Source organism: Cuculus canorus, chromosome 1 (assembly GCF_017976375.1).
Source record: "Cuculus canorus isolate bCucCan1 chromosome 1, bCucCan1.pri, whole genome shotgun sequence".
NCBI lineage: Eukaryota > Metazoa > Chordata > Aves > Cuculiformes > Cuculidae > Cuculus > Cuculus canorus.
Window position 1 is genome coordinate 110,749,676 of NC_071401.1, and position 15,397 is coordinate 110,765,072.

At 44.0% G+C, this 15,397-nt stretch overlaps 1 protein-coding gene across 7 annotated transcripts in view; it reads left to right on the forward strand.

Annotated features, from left to right (window-relative positions):
• Positions 1-2,749: 2,749 nt before the first annotated feature.
• Positions 2,750-15,397, forward strand: part of POU2F1 (POU class 2 homeobox 1) — a 110,130-nt gene continuing 97,482 nt past the window's right edge. For all 7 annotated transcript variants that reach the window (XM_054056516.1, XM_054056517.1, XM_054056519.1 and 4 more), the window contains exon 1: positions 2,750-2,822. In XM_054056516.1, coding sequence (XP_053912491.1) covers positions 2,759-2,822 — 64 coding nt within the window. In that variant the 5' untranslated portion in view covers positions 2,750-2,758. The remainder of the gene's footprint in view (positions 2,823-15,397) is intronic.

The window sequence follows — 15,397 nt, forward strand, 5'->3', positions numbered from 1 at the left end:
TGTTCGCACAGAACTCACAACTGAAATAGAGGTAAAATTTCTCTGATAAATTATTCATCACTAATGATTTGGCCAGCTTTCTTGGATGTATAGCCACAGGGATGTATGACACCTTGGGGAAGGCATCAGACAGAGATGCATTCAAAGTAAACTGTAGAAGAGGATGCAGACATAGGTCCAGAGCAATATTTGAAGAGAGTGAGCGAGCAGCTATGTGGTCAAACAGAATGAAGTTCTTTTTATAGCTAGTCAATTAGAAAACACAGAGCAGGTCAGTAACTACTTGAAATAAACACCCTAGTAACTATTTATTTTCAGACAGCTTTTCATCGGCAGTTGTGGGTTCCAGCTCACTGTGCAGAAGCTGAGCAAGAGCAAAGGCTAAAATCAGGTGTGGCAATGGGAGCAAATTCTCCCCAGCAAGAAGCCTCTGCTATCAGAGAGGAGGTTACTATGAAGTAGCATACAGGACTGAGAAGACTCTACTTGTGAGATGGGAAGATACGGGAGAGAATATTCAGTGCAGGCAGGATTAGAGCTGTGCAGTCTTAATCTAGGCAGCCCTTTCTCTACACCTTTATCTGTCATGGTGCAGCCACTGTGTGCTGCAGTGCTGGTATAACCTGGCCATAAAACTGGATTAACTGGCCCGCGAGGATCATGGCTGAATGAAAGAGGAGAACGACAATATGCTTTTGTTTACATTTTCAGTTCTGCAAGTTAAACACAGATAATTGCAAGACAACCTGCTTAATTACTGGTATGGAATATCATCAAATGAGCGTGTGAGAGCAGAATTAGTGTTAAGGAAAGGGTTTTGCTCCTTCATAGCACAGTCCATTTCCACTAATGCTTTCTGCAGTATCAAGAGGTTATAGTAGAGAAAAAAAATCCCATTACCAGAGGAACTTATTTTTAAATAAAAATGACAAAATTACCTTTCTGATTCAGCCCTTGGAGAGAAACCCTGAGGCCTCCCTCCTTCAGTCATTCCTTTTTGGCTCTTCCCTACCAATGAAAATAACTCATAATTTCTTCAGCACCAGCGTGCCTCATAATTTCTTCATAATTTCTTCAGCACCAGCGTGCAAGAACGGATCCTTGGCATATTCGTTTATTCGCAAGGTTTTGAGCCCCAAAGGAAAACCTGGCTTGGACTCTGACCCATTGAAGTTAATGACTTGGAAAATGTTAAGACTGAGCCCTTAATGAATGCTATTCTATAGCACCTTCTGTTTCTTTTTTCTTTACAGACATACATTACAAAGCTCAGGGATAATGTACATTTATGCAATATAAAGAATATAAGCAAGTTTCATTTTTACTCTGCCAAATGTGTCAAGAACAGGCACTAAGTTTTGCCACCACCGTGTGTATAGCCGATCCCTTAATTTGGAAGCCTTGAATATAAAGCTAATTGTATTTCTTGGTCCCTCTGGTCTCTCATTATTTACCATTCTCCCTTTCACTGAGGGAGACGCAAAGCCTGATTTGATGTGGCAAATGGAAGAGGATAAAATATTTGAGAAAGACACCCCATGAGCATCGTTCCAGTGGGTTCCTTAGCCCGGAACAAGGCACCACGTTTCAGTGAGTTTCTCAAAAAGAGAATCTCTCCCTTGCAATTGCTTTTTTTTTTTTTTTTTTTTCTGGAGGAAAAGCATACCACCGCAGGTTCTGTTATTTCATTTTCCCTCTATGCCATTCCTGTTTTTTTTTAATTCACGGGGGATTAATTCTGCCTGGCGCTCGGGGAAGCACAGTTCCCACACAGCCCCTTGCCAAACAGGCTTTTTTTTCCCACTGTTCAGTGTTCTTCCCTAGTGTTTCAGCCTGTGTTCCATGTGGAGATGTTGTCACCTCGACGCCTGCTCTTTTACTACCAGGGTTAACTACAGGCCCTGCTCCCTCTGGGCTCTGGCTGCGCAGCAGTTAAGCGAGCCAGGGCTGGAAATACCCCCATTTGCTTGGAGCCTCTCCCCCATTGCTTCCCCCCCTCCCCCAGCCCCGCGTCCCCAGCCCCCCTCCCTCCCGCAGCGTCCAGCGCGCATGCGCGCCCTCCTTTAGCGCCGCAGAGCGCTGAAGGGGGACGGGTGAAACACTGTTAAGGTTAACGAGAGTGTCCCCCCCACGCACGGGCAGACGGGGAAGCAGTCGTGCGCATGCGCGATGCCACCCGCCAACCGCCCGCGAGTGGGGGGGGAGACTGGCGCGAGAAGGAGCTAACCCTGACCGCCTCGCTCGGCGCATGCGCGCATTGTGCTCGAGGGGGGAGAGAAGCGCGACCGCGAGCTTGGACTGCGCATGCGCAGAGCGAACCGAAAAGGGCGTGCGGATTGCGCATGCGCACAGAGAGGCTGCCGGGCGGCAGGAGGGGGGCTGCGTGTAAGAGAGGAGGAACGCGGATTGCGCATGCGCAGGATGAGGCCGCTGGGCCGGGGGGTTGGCAGCTGCGCAGTAGGGGCGGGGGGGGTGGAAGAGGGAAGGAGAGCAGATTGCGCATGCGGAGCGCGAGGCCGCCGGGCGGTGTTTGGAGGCTGCGCAGTAAGGACGGGGGGGGGGGGGGGGAGGAGAACACGATCGAAGTTCGCGCATGCGCAAAGCGAGGCGGCCGGGCGGGGGTTTGGCGGCTGCGCAGTGGGGGCGGTGCGCGGGGCGGGGGGGAGGAGGAGGAGGAGGAGGAGGGAGGGAGGGAGAAAGCGGGGGGGGGAGCGAGGGAGGGTTTATCGGGCGGCCGATTTTGGTTAAAATATTCAAAATGGCGGACGGAGGAGCAGCGAGTCAAGATGAGAGTTCGGCGGCGGCGGTGGCGGCGGCGGCAGGTAATCATTACTGCGTTTTACATATTCATATTCATACTCGCGGCACGCGGCCCCCCCGCCCGCCCCGCTTAGCATAATTTATTAGTACTCAGGATTATTATAATTAACGGCACAGGAGGGAGCGGGGAAAGGGAAGGGGGGGTGGTGAGGAGGGGGGGGGGAAAGGAAAGCAGCCTCCCCGCGCGGGGAAAAAAGACACACGCATACACACACACACACACACAGACAGACAGACACGCACACAGAGACACGCGCGCACCTCACGCTCCCGCACGCGGAGCCGCACGCTCCCTCGCACTCGGGGGGAGAGAAGGGGGGGGAGATGGGAAAAGCCGCCTTCCCCGCGCGGCACGCGCAACGGTGCGGGGAGGGGGGTGAAACACGCGCGCACTCCCCCCCCCCCCATCCTCAGACCCCACGCTCCCGCGGCTTCACCGCACGCGGAGCCGCGCTCGCGCCCACGCGCGCGCCGGGGCGGAGCGGGGGTGGGGGGTGGGTTGGTGGTGGGGGGCTGGTATCCCCGCACCCCAAAGCGGTTGGGGCGGAATAACCTGGGAATAGAGGGGTGGGCATCCCCGCACCCCAAAGCAGTCGGGGTGGGGTAAGCCGGGAGTGGAAGGGGTAGGATAAGCTCGGAATGGGGGGAGTGGGAGAGTGGGACCCCCGCACCCCAAAACGGTTTGTGTGGGATAAGGTGGGGATGCGGGAAGTGTGTGTGGGGGGGTCGTATCCCCGCACCCCAAAGCGCTCGGCGTGGGATAAGCTGGAAATGGGGGGGTGGTATCTCCGCACCCCAAAACGGTGGAATAAGATGGGAATGGGGGGGTGGTATTCCTGCACCCCAAAGTGGTGGAATAAGGTGGGAATGGGGGGGTGGTATCCCCACACTCTAAAGCGGTTGGGGTGGGATAAGGTGGAAATGGGGGGGGTGGTGGGAAAGCCAGGAATGGGGGGAGGAAATATCCCCGCACCCAAAAGCAGTCGGGATGGGAAAGCCGGGAATGGGGGGTTTGGTATTCCCGCACCTCAAAGCGGTCGGAGGTGGGAAAGCTTGGAAGGGGGGAGAAGGCATCCCCGCACCCCAAAGCGTTCGGAGGCGACTCGCCGCCCCCCAGCACACACACACACACACGGTCCCCGGCCCGCACGCCCACAGTAAAAGCCGCTTTGCATATTCACGGGATGGGAAGGGGGGACACCCGCGGCTGGTCCCGGCGGGGGGGCAGGACGGAGGGACGGGGCGCTGCCCCCGCCCTGGGGCCGGCTGAGGGAGAAAGGCTCGGTGTTCTCTTCCCCCCCCCCCCCCCCCCCCCCGAGCCAGGGTTAATTTCCCCAGAGCCCGGGGCCTGCGGGCATGGGGTGGGTGGCCTCGGGGAGGGGTGGGACGGCAGCGCCGTTTGGATTTTTATCTAAACGCCCCTCTCCCTCGCCAAAGGGCAGGTTTAGGGAGCTGTGCTAGCAGGGTCTCCCCCTGCCCCTCTCCCCCCTAAGGCCGGATTTGCCCCCCTGAGCAGCCGAGGGGGGGTCGGGCGTGGGGTCCCTCCCGCTCGGGCAGCCCCGCTGCGCTGGCGCTGAGGTGCGCGTCCCGGCCCGCTTGCTCGCTCTCACTCTCCTCCTCATTTGAATAATGTCTAATTCGGGGAGGTTTATATTATTGAAATGGCCGCCTGGCTTTCCCCGCCTCTCATGTTTAGTAATTCAGACCTTTAATAACAGCCACTCAGAGCCCAACGCCGTGTTTATATTTTACATTCGCCCCATGTGCTTTTGTGGTTCAATATGATTCTTCTTTCTCGCTCGCTTTTTTTAAATTTTCTTGGCAACCCACAGGGCCCTGAGATCAAACCCAGGCTGTGTGAGGAGAGGAGGAAAGGGGGGAGAGCTAGGCCCTGGTTCCTCTGGCAGGCGCCTAGGCCTTGCTCTCTGCTGCTTGATTTATTTACTAATAACCAAAATGACCCCCCCATCTCCACTGCACCCCTGCCAGCAAAAACAAAAACCTCCTGGGGCTTGAGCAGCATCAGATCTGCTCGTAGATTCTCAAACACTCATGTCTTTTAAATAAGGAGCTTATTTTTAATTTATAGCAACTCAAGACTGTAAAGCTGTTCCTTTCATATCTGCTTTTCAGAGGCTTGGGCATTTTTGGTCCCTTTGTCCTTGATTCTTTTCCTTAAAGGAGAGTTGCTTCTAATTTACGTTTCCTGGCACTGAGAGAGCTATAGAAGACACACTCAAAATCTGAACAGCTTTCCTCCCTCTGAACACAAACAGAATTGAATACATTGAAGATAATCTTATTCACCTTTTTTTTTTGCTTAGTGTGGATGCAGTTTTAACAGTGTGGTGTGTCAGATGCTTTTGTCAGTGCTTGTATCTTTGACTGTTCTGGGTTGGCTTTTTTTGTTGCTTTTTTTTTTTTTTCCCCTTTCATTTAGATTTGGCTTTCAAGACAGAAGATACTGCACTAGGCAGTACAGGGCCATGAAAGGAAGATAAGTTTTTTGTGATTGTGTTGTAAGAACACCAAGTGAAAATTGAAATTAATCCTCTTAAATTGTCTGGAGTAATTCAGTTTTCAACCAGATATTAGTCTGCTTAGAAAGAAAACATGTGGACTACTTTATTAGAAAGAGGCAGTAATTTAAAAAAAAATTATGCAGGGATAGGTTTCAGATAAAACTGTGTAGGTTTTCATTAGTGACCATTGTTTTCACCCTGTGGAGAAAAAGGACCTAACAGCAGGGTACTTCAAAGTAGCTGTGCCAGATTAGCATGTAAACATCTTTGAAACATAACTAGGAAGAGTGTTCACATACAAATGCAGGTGGCATATTTTGTAGTTTGCTTTTAAATTTAATCTGTCACAAAATACAGCAGCTAATGAAAAGCATTTTGATTTCAAAAATAACCATTTGGATTATTTATCCTTTTTCTTCACCCATAGTGAGGACAGGTCTTGAATACTAGAAGGAAAAAAAAAAATCTGTAGAAGCAGTAATGAGACTGTTCAGGTGACTGACCGTTTCACAGACCAACAGCACAAGGCTGTCTGGACAAAAAGCAGTGATATGATTTCATGCCTTAAATAGCATATGTTTTTGCACTCCCTTCACAAGATGTGGTCAAGCCGATGATGTCATTGGCCAGAGGACAAGGTGCAGTTAATTTGATTTATTGACCTGGGGTGAGGTGTAGCACTGAAACCTTCTCATAGGGAAACCATTTATCTGAGGACAATTTCCTTTATAGCAGCAATTTAACCACTGCTGAGACTGTAGATATTTTATCCAGCGTGATAAAAATGTACATTGCATCTTGCAAACAAAATTTCTTTGTCACTGACATTTTAGTAATTTTTATAGAATGGAATACTGGACGATCGCCTTGTGCAGGCTTATGGCCAGACTGGGGTTTATAACTCTGAATTCAGGTATTTACATGCCAAAATACGGATGTATTTCTCTCAAACATACATTTGCGTGGCTGTGTTGTAACTTAAAATTTTACTGGAACGTGATGTGGATAGAAATGTGCCGTTACCAGCGAAGCCCATAGGCAGCATGATAGCAAGAAGCCCCTTTCCCAAACCCTTGTGTCATCCTCACTTGTCAGAAGGTGCTGAGACCAGTGCGTGGGTATTACCCCTCAGTCTTGAGTAAGGACTTCTGTGTTAGTTTATTACTGGTGGGTGTCAGATTTTAAGCTGCTTCTTGGACCTTCTTTGTCAGTGGTGGGTGGGAAAGTAAAAGACATTTTTTCTTCGCTATAGACTACCTGGAGTTGTGGTGAGGGTGGAGGCTTGTGCTGCTGCTTCAGTGCTTCTCATTTGTTACCAGAGGAATATGTTCTACTATTTTGGCTGTCCTTGCAGCTTCTATTTTTTTAGGGACAGAAGAAAGAAGGCTTGTCCTCCTCATGAAATAGTTCCACTGCTTGATTACCTCTTCTCAGTTATCAAGGTGTCTCTGCCGTTTTCCTTTTTTTTCTTTTTTTTTTTTCCTTTGTTCAAACCTGACCAAAAACTTAACAGTCTTAACAGCTGGTTTGAAAATAGGCTAAACTGTGTTAGTAGCTGTATGTACTACCTCAAGTGGAGCAGAATTGGGAAGGTGTGTGTATGGCATTTTCACAAGTAGAGAAGCTGGAGCTTGCTTCTTGTTTCCTAGGAGGGAGGGGGGAAGAATCTGAACTTCCCATCCTGTCATTTTAAGAGGGAAAAATCAGAGATTTGTTGTCACTAACAATTTCTCAAAGATTAGCCTGCAGTAGTAATTCAAGCAAATAAGTGTTAATGCTGACTTCCTGATGCTGAATCTGGATAGCTTCTGAATGCTTGTCTTAGCAAGTAATAGTGATGATGTCTGTAGTTCCTTCACTTGATGGAATCGGTGAGGTAGCTTTCAACTTGGTCTGTCCATCAAACCTACGAAGCACCCACATATCCTTTGGAGTCTCTTAGGTGGTGTGAAGAAGTGTTCCTACTTCTGCTTGATCGTAATAATGCGTTGCCAAGAAAAACGAGGTGTTGAACACCATTGTCACTTAAATAATCTTTGTCAAATTCCAAGTCATAAATTCCACGTTTCAAGTAGTGCATTTTCGCTGATTCCCTTATGCTTATACGTGTGAGGATGCAAAGAATTTTGGGGTAAATGTTTTACTCATGCTGTCCAGAATATGTTTGTTGATCTGCTGTCCAGCTTCTTTCTGTTAAGTAGAGTTCATCTTCTCTCCATAGACATTTTGGGTTTCTCTCTTGGTTGTCTAGCAAATTTGTGGTAGTTTTTTTGTATCACACAGTAAGTTTTCCTTTGCTTTCTTCAAATTTTGTCTCCTGTGGAGTTCGAGAGCTCGAAACTGCAAATCTAGTCAGTTAATTTTTGTGCCTTTTCTCCTAGCATTATTTTCTGTTATCAAATTGTTGTTGCCTATAGGACAGTAATGTTGATACTGATATTTTATATAGCTGGCAATTAGACAGCCTCTGCTGTTTGAACTTACGGCTTCATTATTTTTATCTTGAGAGAATCGGTGACAGTCCTGCAAATGACTGTCTTTTATGACATTCATATCTTGAGTCTTTGTGACCAAGCTGTTGTCAAAAGGAGATGTTGAACAAAATTAAGTATGACTTGAATGTCCCAAATGTCATATGCTTGGTTTGGGTGCTTATGCTAGTATGTGGGTGAAAGACTGTCTCGCATAGCTGGATAGACTTACAGTGCTGGCTGTTTACTACTGCAGAGATTTGCTTTTGTTCACACATTTTTCCACCGCTTTTCCTGTTGTGCTGTGCTGTTATACAGGTCGAGTTAAGCTGGGGATGTGTTGGACTGAGTACAGGAGATAAATTTAAGGAAAGATACTGCTCTTGGTTAGTGTGTATTAAGTAATTGCTTGCGTTTCACTTGAAACTGTTTAAGAATTGCTAATCTGAGAAAAAAACCCATGTACTTAGATAGTATTTCTCTTTATGTAGTTCTTTGCAATAAATTTCCTGTGTGAATGAGCCCTCATGTTGCTTCATGCATGTTTATTTATCTCTGTAGAAGAGGAAATAATTACTTAAGATCTCGGTATTGTTCCTTTCCCTAGTTTCTTAGTTCACAACTAACCAGGAAATATCCATATTTGTTAACGTAACTGTATTATAAATTATGAGCTCTATAGTACCTTACAGAGTCTTTGCAAAAGGAGTTTTTTACAGGTTGCTACTGGCTAATTGAATTAATTTAGTCTTAATAAACAACACAGTGGAGTGATGAAGTGTTGGTTAGGTATAGAGGATTTACTGGGTTCCAATTCTGAGTTTGTCACCAGTTTTGCTTGCTTTGCTGTTCTGGGCTACATCTGCGTAATAGGAATAACAGCACATTTCTGTAGAAGTCTTGCTGGGGGAATAATTAGCTAATGTTCTGTAGTATTTCTGAAGGTTAAGGGTACTGTGAGTCTTCTGCTTTTACGTGTGATCATCAAAGGTTGTGCCCAGGTTAAACTTTGTTTAGAACATTTCAGTGCTGGTACTGTCCGTGTGCCCTCATCAGCGATGAAGGCCTCCTGTTGTACAGGCACAGATTACTGTCAGTTCTAACTACAATGTGATGTAGATCTGCTGTAGGGTATGCAGTTCAATGACAGTTTAAATCAGCCTGAGCCTGTCCTCATCTCCCTGTGTGTTCCTGCTCCCTTCTCTGCACTGGTGCAGATGCTTGCCTGATTCCTTTGCCACGCTAGTTGAGGGAATTAAATTGGCAGAAAACAAGCGGTGCCAAAAATAATGAATAGTTTTTTTGTTTGTTAGCTCTCTGAACTGGCTTACAATGAGATTAGACAAACAGCAGTACCAATCAAAGAAGGGAGCAAGAAGCATGCGTGTTGACCCAAGTCGTCTCATAATTTCTTTCTCTCTCATGGCTTTCCTATTGGCATAAATGAGGAGTCATGCTCTCAACCATGTGATCTTACTGCTTACTTGGCACCCAACCTAGCACTTACTGGTTTCCAGGATGCTCTAGCTTAACTTGCTAACCTGGTGGAAAACTAGTCCCAGATAATTTTAGATCTTTGGTTTGTGAGTTGAAATTGCCTCAATGAATGCCTTCAGGCACAAAAGAGGGTAAAACTGTGTGAGTGAAAGTGGAGGAAGGGGAAAGAAGGAAGAGAAATGAAACTTCCTCTATTCAAAAGCAGCAGTAAGCATAGCTTGATCATATAGCTTTGCTTTGAGTAGCGTACACCACTATGAAATCACAGTTGATTGAGTTGATGAACTCCAGTTGATCTAAAATGATACTGGCCCAAGGGAAGCAATGGGAATGTGTAGCCACAGGCACTATACTACAGCCCCTTATCCTAGCAGCAGGCTGTACATAGATCACTGAAGCCAGTGATGAAACTGCACCAAAGTAAAGGAGCAGCTTAGAAAACAGTAGACACTGAATATTTCGTGTGGTTTGTGCTGTCCACGGGTATGATTGCATTAATGGTAGCCGCAGCAGAAACTCTTAAATAAAAATTGTGGATGAGACCTTTGAGTGGCTCCCATTATTTTAGTGCTGCTAACAGTGAGACACCTCTCTGAAAAGGACTGTGGCTTATAACGACATTTTGTCAAAAGTACTTTGGAAATTACAGCTGCTGTTACTTCTGCTACATTTTGGACTGATATAACTGTAAAGCAACTTTAAAAAAAAAAAAGCGACCAACCACCCACAAAAACCCCAAGTGTAACTGCTTCAGCCATTTAACACGATCACTTTGAGAGTCAGATTTATCTTTTCTATAAATCGTGCTGTTGTGACAAGGAACCTTTTGCTCATCATTCCTTTTATTTTTTTCTTCCCAGAAATTAGATTTGACTGTATAAAAATGAAGTAGCATATATAGCATGTTTGACACTGACAGGGCATGAAGTTTCGGAAAATGAAAATATGAACAGCTATGTTACTAAAATAGTAAATACAGTTGGAGACTTTAAAATAAGCATAGAAAAACCTGTTGAATCAGGCTGAAGATAGAGCTTTCTTCTTTTTTCCCCTCGTTTTCTTTAAGAGCTGTTAGGAAGCCACTGCCCTTTCTGCAGTGAGCTCCTTCACTACTTGTTCTCTTTGTCCTTTTGATGATTCAGTTTTATCTGAAAAATGCTGTGTGACTTAGTAATTTGTGCCTGACCATACCAGTGTGAAGTAGTAGTTTTATACTACTTGGATATAGCTGAGGGAGGGGAGCATACGGTGAATACAGGTAGAAATTACTTGAATGTTTGAATTGCTCATTTCTACATTATTAGTTAATACAGTCTAGTGAGTGAGAAATGAGATTTGGGTTTCTTCCAGAAATCCTGTTTCAAAGATGCCTTTCTAATTAGTCATGATTTTGTTTCTTATCTACTGAGCTTTAGGTTAGCACTTGTACTTGAATTTTCAGACATAGGTTTGAATAGGTGTTTGAATTTGCTTGTTTATAAGGCTGCAGAGATGTGGATATGCCAGGAAATGCTACCTCCCCTCTCTACCAGTTCTTTCAGGAGTGTTTTGCACCCCATCCCCAGTGCATGTACACATGCATGCTTTGGATAAAGTACCAGAAAGCTTGGGCTGGGGACAGTTTCTTGTCATTCTGACTGTTGTAGCAGAAGACATTACTGCTTCCAACTGCTGGAGATCCCTGTTCCCTTGCATCTATTGGTGGTTCTGGCAGTTGAGGTACCGTCTAAGCCATTTCAGTCAAAATTAGCTGGGTTAGTAAAGACTGATCTAAGATGCCTAGTAGCCCAAGTAGTTCTGATTGAAGTCTGTGAGTGAGAGATCGTATGAGTTGCATTGTCAAAATACCTGAGAGTACAGTTCATGTTATGCTTAATCCAGTTTAAGGGTGGGCTGCTGCCAAAATGAAGTGGAAACGTAAGCAGGAGGAGTATCGGGCCATCGCTTTCTGGGCTATTGTGTGTTTTGACAAAGGCTGTGTAAAACTGTGTCCTAGCTAGAAATGAGTTGAGATTTTGTGGAGAATCTGGAGGTGGGAAGGCAAAGGAAGCAGTAACTTCCCATGTGTTGTGTTTGTTTCTGAATGAGGATGTCTGTTCTCAGTGTTAGAAAGACATGGTACTTCTCTGGCTTTGTTGCACTTCCCAGTGGTGCTTTTCTTTTTTTATTGAATTTTTGTTGATCTACCACAACACTCTGTGAATTGCTATGACTATTTCCAGTATTTCAATTGAAGCGTGCAATTTACAAGTCATTTCTCTTAAGCGGACTTTATCATAACATTATCTTTACTTGGTGTTCCATTTCAGTCAGAATCTTTACTTTAGAGTGCTTATAGCAATAAAGCTAGATAAACTTGCAAACTTATGAGTGTCTTTCAGATCAGATGAGAATTTACGCTTCTGTATGTTTATTTACTCCGAGGTCTAGTAACTTCTGACTTCAAATCAGTCACACTGGCTCACGTGGCAAGCTGTTTGAATTGCATCATTGCTAACCTCTATACAACAATTTTTATTCTGACAGCATAGTCTCTTTGGTTAGGATGAGGGTACCAAAGTAAGGAAGAAGCCATCAGCTGCCAGGCTGCACCATTGCCTATCAAGTTTTGCTAAGCACTACGCTGGAAAAACGTGTTGAAACAGCAGGAATTGTAGGGCAGAATTTAGTCAAAGCTCTCAAATGAGGACACATCAGGGTTGAGAGGCAAGTATAAATTAGAAACTTGATTGCTTTCTAAAGCTGGCTTTAGTTAACTTTGCACACGGGATCTTCTAAAGTTGCAGAAGTTTTTAATCTATCTGGTTTTAAACTAACCTTTGCCACTTACCCTTTATTTGGTGTGTGCAAGGTTGTACAAAGAAGGGCCAAGCAGTCTATTGCACATTGTTCTTCATTTCTGGCTCAGGCAAGTGCTGAACTGCAAATTCTTGGCGTTTGGAAATGTAATCAAAGGAACTATCCTTCTGCTTGCCCTGTTTTTATACACTTTCCTAGTTGTCTGCTGGTGAGTGGTGTTGGAGGAGAGTGAAGTAGATCCTCTGTCTGAGCCAGTATGGTTATTTTGATACTCCCTTTCAAACAAAAACACCTTTCTCCTTACTTCTCAGTCCATCTTAAGTTTCATATGTGAAAGAGCTCAGGAAAGATGATGTTCCTTGTCTGCTCTGTGCATTTCTAGCTCTGGAGAACCACCAACAGGTTGTTCCAAGGCCTTTGCTGCTAATTTCTAATTTTCTACCAGGGAACAAGAGAACTGGAACCTCCTTTTGCGTCCTTACTTTGGGAAGATAAGGGGGGGAGTAATAAAAATTCAGCCTCTGTTACTACTTCATGGAGAAGATCCACAACTGAGTGAATTCTCAACTCCTTAAGACCCACTGAGAGTCTTGAATGTGTTTGAGATTTATCCTACAGGGGCAGCAGAAATCGGTGTAATTCTTGATCTTATTTTATTTCAAGACTACTCCTTTTCTCATTACAGTGAGAAACAATAGCATTGCCCAGAATATCTCCTCTCAGTTCTGAGAGACAAAAATGCTGTATTTTATCATGATGTGATTTAATTTGGCTTGGAATCTAGTTGCAACATGGTGGCACCTTATATGGTTCAGTTCAGTGGTGCAGAAGGGACTTATTCCAAATATACCAGGGACTGACTAAAGCCTAGTGTCCTACAGCTTCCTGAGAACGTGCTTAAACCGTGCCTGTGTTGGGGAAAAACTACTTCATTAATGTCATTCTCAACATAGTTAAAATTGAAAATGGATCCAGGCGCATCTTGTAACACATTTTAATAATATCTATAGTAAACATAGTTTATAAATAGCTAACAGCTAAATTTAAATGACATAGCACTGTATTTAAGTGCTTATACACTTAAGTTTTTTGGAATTCTGGATGATGAACTCTGTGACAGTGGAAAGGATTTGCTGTATAGAACCTTGAATGAAGGCAAAAAAAGTTAGAATTAGTTGGGCATCTTAAATCCCCTAGCCTTTCTCAACTTGGTTTGCTGTTGGAGAGGCATGTAGTGTTTCCTTTGTGTTGTGGTGTCTCTAGTCAGGTTTGCAAGTGGTGTGGACACCTCTAAAGATCCAAGCAGAAAATTCTCAAATTGTTGCTTCTTTTATGATATTGATAAATTAAGAATATGAGGGAAAATACATTGTACAAAGGTGGGCCATCACTTACACCTTCTGATTCCCCTATCTAGTGTCAACTTAAGCAAAAGTCAGACTTAACAGAAGGACTGTTGGGTAAACCTAATTCAACAAGTTCATTTTAACGTTCTATTAAAAGCCCTCTAAATTCTTGAGACAATCTATAATTTTCTCTGTGCACTTGGAGAAGACACATTAGTTGCTGAAGAGATGAGTTAATCTGTCAAGTCTTGCAAAAGCAAAATTAACTGCAGGCACAGTGGTGTTTTTTTCATTACTTAAGTAGTGATTTCGTATTGTGTGGGTTAGAGCTAGAAGTGCTGTGTTTACTACTGAGGAAGGGAAAGTCATTGATATTTGTCCTGTATTTACATCACAAATGGGTCTTTAAATTGTATAATACAGATGTGTCGAGAAATTTATACTCAGAATTGCAGAGAAGATGAGAACTCTGCATTTCTGGTGTAACTTGCTTGAGGTTTTATCAACTTGCTTCTTTCAGTTTTTGGAGTTTGTGGCAGTTGTATTAACTGTATTTGGTGTATTGGGATATATGCTTGTATACACAAATCGTTATCGCCAAAGGCAGCATCTAGTCCTAAGATTTTTAAAAACATGTGGAAGTTTGTTAATTTTTTTGCTTTTCAGTGGCAGGTAGTAGATTGACACACTGGTGATTTCCTTCAAATGTGTTGTCAACTGGAGTTGTTTCCCAGCTACACTTCATATCGCAGAAGGTTAGTTAGATATTTTCATGGCATCCTCATTGAAGTACTGATCATCATTATTGGTTGTGCGAAATTACATTAGGAGAACATTGAAGGCAAACATATGAGATGCAGCTTGCCTATTAATCATTTGTATCTGAAGCTTCTCATTTTATTGTTTGTTTGTATTCTCTATTTTGCCTAATGCTCATTTGTAGAAACAATTTTTATAAAGGGAGCAGGGACTGGGGAGACAGGTTACTGTTCTTGGTTTTAGTGTAATCAATGTTTTTGATAGCAATAGAGAAAGCGTCTAACAAAGGAATGAATATAGAAATATGGTGCTGTTATTTAACTGGTAACTAAGGCAGTTCTGTTGTCTTAGAAGTTGACAAAACCCAACAATGCATCCTGAAACTGCTTAGACACATTGACTAATTACATATGGTTGTCTGGAAGTGTTCTCTGGTCCAGCAATAATTTATGGATTGCTCTCTAAGAACCATTGTTGTAGCAAATAAGTATACTTTTTACTTACTATATAGTGTGGTCTTTTTATTAAAATGTGTTTTGAAACAATTTCTTCAGTGGTAGTAAGCTCGAAGCTTGAACTGTGAAATGCTGCATGGTATTGCTGACCTACAGCTCTGACTTGTTTATTCAGCAAGTTAATATGAAGAAGTTAATTTTCGTGTGTGTTTTCCTTCGTGTGCCTTTGTAATGTGAGTGATTTATTTCAACAAATATTTGAGGTTGCAATATCAGATGTGGCATCTGTGCGTTTAATAATTGTCATCTGATAAATTGTCAACTGCTAGGCTTTTTTTTTTTAAAGCTTTACTTTCTGAAGCTTTTATATTTGTGAATGCAGAGAGCCTGGGAATAGCAGATCTTCCTCATGTAAAAGTGGACTGATTAGAGGAAAAGGAATGGTATTTTTATTTACAAGAAAGCTACTCTCAGGCTATTCTCGGAGCCCTGCAGATTTGAAGCACTGCGTTTAGTGAATGCATAAAAAATGCACAATTAGTGTTCGAAGGCCCTGCTGGGGGCATTACTTGAACAAAAGGAGTTGTGGGCTCTAAATGTGGAATATGTCCTTTATCAATCAGTGCTTCGGCTGTGTGGCAGTTCCAATTTGACTGTGTGTCTGGCTTCTTGAAATAAGAACTGGAAAACGTTTATTTTCCTTCGGAGCTTTTGCCCTCCGTTTCGTA